This window comes from Wasmannia auropunctata, unplaced genomic scaffold (assembly GCF_000956235.1).
Source record: "Wasmannia auropunctata unplaced genomic scaffold, wasmannia.A_1.0 LD335725.1, whole genome shotgun sequence".
NCBI classification, from domain to species: domain Eukaryota; kingdom Metazoa; phylum Arthropoda; class Insecta; order Hymenoptera; family Formicidae; genus Wasmannia; species Wasmannia auropunctata.
In genome coordinates this window covers 13858-23579 of record NW_012027165.1, presented here as the reverse complement: position 1 = coordinate 23579, position 9722 = coordinate 13858, and the positions used below count along the sequence as shown (strand labels likewise).

General features: G+C 31.0%; 1 protein-coding gene across 1 annotated transcript in view; it reads right to left on the bottom strand.

The window, feature by feature from the left end:
• LOC105456299 (ADP-ribosylation factor-like protein 4C) overlaps positions 1-9584 on the bottom strand; it is a 13759-nt gene extending 4175 nt beyond the window's left edge. The window contains exons 1-2 of the mRNA XM_011700244.1: positions 9354-9584; positions 413-840 (exon numbers count right to left, since the gene is read on the bottom strand). Coding sequence (XP_011698546.1) covers positions 413-623 — 211 coding nt within the window. The 5' untranslated portion in view covers positions 624-840; positions 9354-9584. The remainder of the gene's footprint in view (positions 1-412; positions 841-9353) is intronic.
• Positions 9585-9722: the final 138 nt, after the last annotated feature.

The window sequence follows — 9722 nt, the reverse complement described above, 5'->3', positions numbered from 1 at the left end:
TAGTGAAAGATTTAACATGTAATATTAGATGCCTTGAACATCAAGCTACAATTTCCAACGTTTGTTTGCATACTAAATAGTATCAAATGTGAAATATAACCAAAAATATCTTAATAGTGATACGCATTCGGCAACTATCCCCAATGTTTTTATGACTAAGAGGCCCGTAAAAATTCTGCAAATTGTATCTGAAATTAACTGAAGCGAGTAGTTACTATCCGTTTGGCTTCTCGCGAACTCTTTTCGATCGCTTGTAACTCGAGAAACATTGAGATTAAATCGCGCATTTAATTAGCTAAAGGATCCGCTGTTAAAAGGATGAAGACCCAAGATTCAGTGGTTTCGGAGTATATTAGAGAAAGAAGCAGACGAAGTCGAAAAAAGGTGGAAAATTGTGGGAGGATTTAGGTACCTTTAGCTTTTCCGATGCCGCCGCGAATTCTCTCGCAGTTAAAGCCAATGGTCGGCACGGTATTGAGATACTGATCGAATTTGAGTCTGTACAGAGCGGTCGTCTTCCCGGCGCTGTCGAGACCGAGCATCGCCACGTGGAGCGGAGTTCCCGTGGGAAGTGCCTCGAGCAGACCGCCGCTCGTGCCGCTCCTGCCCATCCCAGCGCCCATCCCTCTCTCTTTCTCTCTTTCCTCCCCTATCTCTCGTCCTCGCTTCTTCTTCCTGCTAACAACTCTCTTTCTCTCTATTTCGCTCTGATCCGGCCTAGCATTTAGAGTCCCTTCTTCCCCTCTGCGCTTCACGCAAAATATCTTCTCGTCTCCAAATTCAGCCTTGGATGCCCGTAAAAGGACTCCGTCACTGCGAAGCTGTCCACTACCGCATCGTCTGAAAAGCAAGCGCGTTCCACGGTTAACGGCTCTCAACCGGTTCTGCGCGAAATACAGGTGCGCGACCTAAAGTATCTCGTCTAATAAGTAGGACTCCGATTTCGATCGAGGTCAATGTCACTTTCAGTATTGACCAAACTACGATGAATTCCGCTTTTCTTTCTTACTATCACTTAATTTAGGCTCTAAAACATCCAATCTGTATATATATCCGGATGTGTGTGCGTGCGTGTATGTGTGGATCATGGAAATCTCTTTCGAGAAAAACTTTCACCCTCCTTTTGTTAGACTTTCCAGCGTTGGTCGCGAATAACCGGTAATTCGCTTATTAGCGTATCTACCGCGCGGATCAAGCCCATTATTTATATCGTCTAGGTTAGAGGCAAATCCCTGAACAATGTATCATTGTCTCGCGTAAAGTGGGCTGCGTAGCCAGTGGAGGGAATAGAGTAGATCCTTTTCGGGACCGGTTCCTCCGACGAGGTTCAACGAATTCGAATAATCCGGTTTGCTTGTTCTGTGGACCGTTTCTAGGTAACATCTTCCGTCTTTATTGGTAACCGAGCGAACTTTCTCTAATGCCTCCCATCTTCCTCCTTTTCGCATACGCGCATTTCCTCGTAGAGATCTAACGATTGCAACAGTTATACGCATCTTGCGTCGCTATATATCGGCATTCCTCCTTCCACGCGTATGTATGGCGAATACAATTTCATCGCAAAGAACGTAACAAAAAATGTTTTTATTATTAATTTTAAACAAAAATTTATAAAATTTATAACTTAATGTGGTAAAAATAATACATATTATATTTTATTTTGTATATATATATATATGTGTGTATACAGGGTGAGTCATTTTTAGTAACGCATTAAAATATCTCGAGAATAAGACATGGAATTGAAAAATACTTACTTCAGACAAAAATTGTATGACTTCAAGAGGGACATAAAATGATAGCATTGGTTTGACCTTGGATAGTGTTGTTAAAGCCAGGGAAAGATCACTTTAATTTTTTTAAATGGAATCCACTATTTTTATTGCATATTCTTATAGCTTATCTCGAGAGCTTTCCAAAACACTATAATAAAATATTTTTCCATTAAGCACTTTTCGAATTATAAGGCTTGAAAGTTATAGTATCACTGGCATTAGCATTATCCAAGGTGTCTGAATAGCTAAAATCTTTTGAATGTTGTTCAAGATTATAACCTTGACAACATATATCACTATTATATTCCTCTCTATTCGAAAAAAAATCAAGAGTTTTATTTCTACTTTATATGTAGCATAAACAATTTATATTGCGAATTTATATTACTAGTGTTATACTTAAATAAGCGAAATAACGCTAGATGCTGGGTATGTCAAACTTTTTATGTTTAAGTCCAAAAATTTTCGGATTTTAATATATAATTTTTTATATTTCGTAATAGTATTTCGTATTTATAATAATATTTTTTATTAAAATTGAACTAATTTTTTTAATCGTACTTTATTTGACCTTAATAATTCATTACATTCATCAGAGATATGATTTCTTAAACGTACTGCTTTATAGGTATATGTTCAACTGGACGCGTGTATATAAAAGGATTAAGAAATATTACATTTTGCTATGACACATCGGGTGTTCTTTTACATTATTTAACAATTGTTGCGATTTATATCTGCCTCACAACACGATGATCGTTCATGTGCACGTGCAAAAGTAGGTAAATCAAATTGAATCTTGAATCCATTGAGCGAAAGGAAGGATCGTCCGGAGAAATCTGAAGTTTTGGGTCACCGTCACACCAAAATGTGGATCAAAATTTAGTGAAAAACATATGCATAACATAGATCCAATGGAATACTCTTTAAAAGCTATATCACTGCTATATCACCAGCTTACACGTTTAAGTAGCGCAAAGAGTTTACAAAACTTTTAGGAACTTGCCCCACATTATTAACGTTGTTTCAAAGTCTTTGACTCGGATGTAAATTGTAAACTGTAACTCTATTGTGTTTAGTGAAGCGAAATGTATCCAAAGTGCGGTGGTTAATTTAATATCGGGCGTACCATCGCTACAGATGTGCCGCACGAAGTTTGTCCAAATATATTCTCTCCTGAGCAATTTAGATACAATTGTTTTCTTATTTCACAATTGGTGTAGATGATTTATCTCACGATTGAGGTAAATAAACTCAACAACATATGTAGGTCTTCTTATACAAAATTCCTATGTAGAATGTTTCATAATAATCGGACATTTTCAATAAATACACTGGTCGATTTACAATCGATTTTTTTTACTTGATCGTCAAGTCTTCATCATGAAAGTTATCATTTAATATAACTTTTGCTAATGAAAGTTATCATTTAATATAACTTTTCAATTTTTTACATTATATTTTTAATTACGCCTTAAATCAGAATTCTCTTAAGAAGTTATAAAAAAAGTACAATAAACCGAAAAACAGGATATGTCATAACAGGATATTTCAACACCATAATAAATAAAAAAATCTATGTGTCTCAGTAAACAAAAGCTATTAAATTATTAAAGAAATATTAAACTAACACTTCTATGTTTGATTCTGTTTAAGAGAAACATATTTAATTTAATTTTCAAAAATTTTCGGGAGCACTAAATACAAAAATGGGATTAAAACATAAAATTTAAAAATGGCAAATGCAATAAATAAGATATTTTCAAAGTTCAATAGAAATGTATTTAATATCACTAATAATGTCAAAAATAATGCCAAAACATAACGGATTCAAAATGCAAAAAAAAAATAGAAAAAATGAAATTTCTTCAAACTCCAATGAAAGATATTTATATTTGCAGAATCATAAAGAAATATAAATTTAATTCATAAAATAAATAATATACCAAAATATATAAAATCTTTATTTAAAGAGCTAGAGGAATAGTTTTTTCTTTAAAAAATATGTTTTTAATAATAAAATTAATGTATAAAATTATAACAAAAGTACTAAAATAACAAACATAATGACGTCTTAAATAATTATCGCAATCTGTATCCGCCTGTATGGTGACCAAGATTATAGCTTCGGCAAATTATCTGAAATAAAGAAGTAGACATTCATTTATTTTATTTCCGGTTTACAAAAAAAGTTTTTAGAAACTTTTAACATTTTCATGAAATTAAATATATCTAAACATAAAAATTGCATTTTTTAAGTTCATTTTTTTCTTTGTTATAATTTAAAAAAAATTAAAAGCAGAGAAAACCTTTATAAACCAATATAGAATAAAATTTAAAATGTTACTTAAAAACTTCAAATATTGATCGGATAAACTGTATTTGAGTTATCATAATCACCATTTTCAAAAATAATAATTATCGAAAAACGCATTTAAAGTCGATAATACACCATCAAAGCAACACCATCACCGACATCGATACATTAGTGATTCCCAATGCAGGCATCCCAAAGTCGGAATATATATTTTGTGATTTAACTGTGATTTATTGTGATAATTTTTTATGATTTACTTACAACTATTAATCTATAATTCCATTTTTATAGTTTCATCTGAGAAACAAAAAAAATGTTCATTCTTTGAAATTTTTGAAATCCTATAACCCTTTAAAACAAATATTATCTGAAGTTAATTGAGGAATGTAGCTTTAATTTTATCCACTCGATTTCGGATATATCTACTCGGTTATAATTTAAAACTCATCGATCCTACTTCAATATTTTGTTAAAAAAAAAAGATAGAGTCTGTGTCCGCCAAAGAATGTGTCATTAAATGAATATTCGGTGATTTTGAATCAACCTGTATAGATTTAATTTATTATTCCATATTTATTACATAAATTGGACTTGTAACTGAAAACTGAAATCACCGCTAAATAGTAGGGCGACGATATTACGAGCGCGAGAAAGAGGAGAAACGCGAAATTTTCCGTTTCCGACGACTTTGGGATGCCTGCATCGAGAATCACCGATGCGGAGCAATGTCGGTGTTAGTGCTGGCTGCTTCGATGGTGCATTATCGACTTGCGAAGACGCGCGTGCGCCACGTTGTGCCGCGCCACCGTTTTATGTCTCTGTATTCTCGTTGTGTATGTGCATGTTTACTCATATATATTTATGTATTCACGATTTGTTTCAATGTATATCTCTGTCCTCCAATATTCATTTTAAAAGTCGCACAACCGAAATAATCTTGATCAGCCGTAATTCGCGAATAAAAAATTAGCCCAAAAATCAGTTTCACAAAACTGTCTTCTTTTACTTTAATCTTTTAAAACATATATTTTTGCTTTCCTTGAAACTTGATACAAAAAGGTTTTTGAAATTGTTAACTATAAATAGAGATTAGATTTAGAAAATTTGAAAAATTTTAAATGACAAACGGATTATGACAAACTCAAAGTGCAATGACACGAAAGTAACGATCTACGATTTTAAATTTGATAATTTTTGGCTTTGGATTCGAAATCAATGGATCCCAAAAATGTACAAATACCAAATCTTTTAATCCTTTCAAGAGTCCATTTTTTGCAATGACAGTCCCGCTATATTAAATTCGCTATTTTTAATTTTTACATATTTTCACTTTATATTCGAAATTAGCGATTCAAAAAAATCTCAAGTACCAAATTTGATGTAAATTTAACTATTTTTTTGTAATTTCGATCTGTCATCTTGTGTTTTGAAAATTTATACTTTTAACTTTATACTCAAAATTAACAACTCCCAAAATCCTCAGATATCAAGCTTTAATATATCATTCAAAATAGGCGAAATTTCTTACTATATATTTTATAAAAAAACATTTTTTAGATTTTGAGTCGTCATATTAAGTTTAACATTGTGAATTTTGAAATTTTTACTTTAAATTCGGAATCAGCGATTCAAAATATTAAGTATAAAATTGCACGAAAATAAAAGAAATATATTTTCTTTAATTTTCAAAAGGTGTAAAATATTGATACACCGTGCTTCAAAGGATTAAATAATATAAGATTTTGAAGAGTAATACATACAGGTCAGAGCTTTTGTATGCTATGCTATGAATAAATACGCTACAGTTAAAGATATTAGAAGTCTTTATGTTAATAACGCATATGAATATTAATAAGTTTTGACGATGATCGGGTGATCAACCCGCTGCGCAGAAGTATTTTAATCGGTTTATTGACAAGAGAGAAGATACTGAATGATAGCCGAGATTATTTCGATAACAGAAAATTATATGGAGCATTTCATGTTTGGATTCACTCCACGAGATACTCTCGTCTACTCACGTTTCTACCATGAAATAACTCCCGTTTGTTCTTTACTTATTTGTGTCATATTTATGTTATAACGTGCGCCAAAAGCCTCAGTTCTTTCTGTAATCTACGAACGCCTAGATACAATATCTCGAAATATGGTCTAGACGCTGAAGATGTTTTACGATCACACGCCCACATTCCATTTTTAATGCCGGACCAACATTTCTAGCAACCACAAAAAATAATTTTTTATTCAATATAAAATAATCGATTACTTCATTTTTGTCGCTTGATTTGTTGTTGTACAAAGGCTTTTAAATAAATGTAAAAATTTTTTATAGGCCTTCGCGAAAACGTATTATTTTTAAATGGAAGAATACATCAACCAATCTCCTGACAGAGGTTTATTCGCAACAGGCATGATCGAATATTTCTGAAACTAATCCGGACATAAGCGTCTAAAGATAAGCGGCATTAAGGCGCGTCCTCGCGATCAAATTACGATAATCGTACCAATCATACCAAGCGTATGTCGAGCGTCTTACAATTAGTTTAGCTGGAGCGTTATTGGAGTTACTCCGATCGAACTCCAATTAGCTTAATCAGTGATTACTTCGACCGGCAGAACTGCTTACAACAAGATTTCCAATTACATAATTGTGGCTTTCTAATCTAATCTTTCTTGCATGTATTTAAAATAAATAAATCATTTTATTTATGTTAACAAAATAATGCAAATATCGCTTGATAAGTAAATCACATGTTAGGATTAAAATGTCCTTAAAATGTGTCCTACTTTAATAATAAATTATCAGATCATGTCGTCTAATTCGATGATTTAGCATATTACAATCATTCTTATAATATAAATAATAACAAATATTATAAATAAAAAAATATTGAACATCTCTCTGAGTGACTTTTCCCAATTTATCAACCAAATTTATTTTCTTCTTATATAATTTCTTAAGATTCTTAAGATTTATAAAGCAGGATAAACATAATCGAGAATCCTCTTTATTTTAATTAATCATATGCTTTTATTTATATAAAATCATGATAAATGATCTTTAAAATGTTACATAAATTGCATTTAATTTATAAAATTTAATCCAATAAAGAAAGATAAATGTGTGTACGTATGTCCAACGCAATTACATTTAATTTTGAATAACATTTTAAATTATCTGCGTACATACAATCTTGGTCAAAAGTACTAGACGACTTATTAATTATTATTAAATGCTCAACATTTGATGCAATTTATAGTGTAAATTATCCTTTGTCTCAAAAATGCTTTAAACTTATGCTTAATGTTGATAACCGATAATTTATAATGTAATAGAAAACAGTATACAAGTAAAAGCATTCCAGAAATGAAAAATATAAAGGTGCTTAATACTTTTCAAAGTGTTGTGTTTATATATAAATTTATTTCTGTTTTTTTTTTTAAGACAAAAGATAGGAAATTAATAAGAGCTAGAATTAATAAGCTAGAATATATCTTTATTGTACCCCTAAAAATTGCTAGAGAAAAATATACTTCGATAAGAATTAATGCAAACTGAATTAAATTAAAATTTATCGCTCTCCAAAAGATTATAATTTAGAAGAGGTGCACCACACAGATTAAAATGAATTGTTTTGTATATTACATTAACATTCTTGTATATCATGTTTTTTATTACCATGTTCATATGGAAAACGTAACCGTTTGAAATTTAAATTCCCAACTTACTACAGTTTGTGTGTGTCTGTGTGTATGTGTGTGTGTGGTGCGCACGCGCGTGCGCGTCAAAATATATTTTCTGAGCAGCTTTAATAATTTGATCAAGAAATGCATATTCCAACTTTTATCTAATCTCTTGTATAATTATTTTAAAAAGATAAATTTAAATGTAAAAGTCTAAATATATAAACAGAAATAGCTAAAGTCTCTTAATTTAATCGTGAATAAATTACCTATATAAATAGAATAGTTTTCACTTTATTGATCTAACATTTCACATGTGATCTTTATGCAGATATGCCTGATTATGGAAAATTAATTACTTCTACATGAAAAACTTCTGCGTGCTTTTTTTCTCAACATGGAGAAAAGATTAAAGAGAATTATTTATAAAAGTATCATAAATCATGGAATCGATTAATATTAGACAAAAAGAATGATATTAAAAATTATAAATTATCAACTCTATTATAATGATAATATTAAATATTATAATGTAAAGGATTCAAATACAATACGCTCTATGATACAGCACTATAAAGAATTAGAACTGGAATGTGTTACGTATTTAGTGTTATAAAGTTAGGTTTACAATAAATTTAAATAATTATATAACATTAAGTATATAAAGATATATAATATAAAGTTGCATAATAAATATAACTTTATAATTTTTATTTTGCATTTATATTTTAAAATTGCTTCATTCAAGAAGAAAAAATTAGCAAATCAGTAGTTTCTAACAAAATATCAATTTAATTTTATTAAGAAAAAAAGATTTTTCATGTTTCAGAAAGTTTAGATTAATAAACAATATGTCGTGCAATCCTATATGCAATCTTGACCATAAGTATAAAGCATTCTCAATTTAGTTTGTCTATGAGCTATGAGATATGTCGTTGATACGATCAGAAGCATCAAACGATATTAAAAATGACATCAATTTAAACAGATCAGTGAAGAGTTCTTTCACCGAATTAAGATAATATAAATTAAGATAAAAAGAAGTAGTAATGACTACTGCTAACTTTAAATAAAACTTGTTAAATATTTTCAATCATATAAACATACCGCAATAAACGATTTCTGTTTAATTGTTTTCAAAGCTATATACAGGCTAAAATAAAAAAAACAATTTATATTCTATCTTCATACATACTAAATTTCCTGATTGTATAAAAACTAAAATGATTTTTTCGACCAGAAATACATATCCTTTATTTCTCTCTATTTACAAAAAATATAAAAAATTATAAAGTACAAGTGTAAGTATACTTGTCATTCCTATTATAATTACGTCAAAAAAATGATATAATAATCAGAAAAATTTTCTATTTTCCAATAAATTCGTCTCAAGTATCGTACGAGAATCATGATGAAGCCTTGCTTTGCATCTTGACTAAATGATTGGAAATTTAATGCAATTTTACGGACAAAACTGCTTCTATGGATAGCGTCACATAAACCCAAAAATTTCGGGGCGCGTCGCGGCGCTGGTTACATCGCTACTTCGGGGATCATCGACACCGCATCACACTTACCATGTTAGATCCAGATGTATAATCCGTGTCCGTGGGCATATCAAAATCCACGGATTGGTAAAAAAGCACTGACCCACTTACTTCCTGCATGCACACGCCAGAGAGGAGAAAACTTATACTAGGCCGAACCATTCACGAGAAACTGCTACACGATAACGGAACTACCAAACACACCTACCCGAGCAGTTTGAGACGAACTGAGCTGACACAGCGAACCGACCATAGTATAAAGATACTATGGAACCGACCAACAACTCACGCGAATTAGAGTCCTAGATTATCAGAGAAGCGCGACCGGCTTATGGCAGTATCGCAAAAGTACTAGAAAATATTAAAAATGGCGTCGAATGGCCAATCATAAGTTTGATA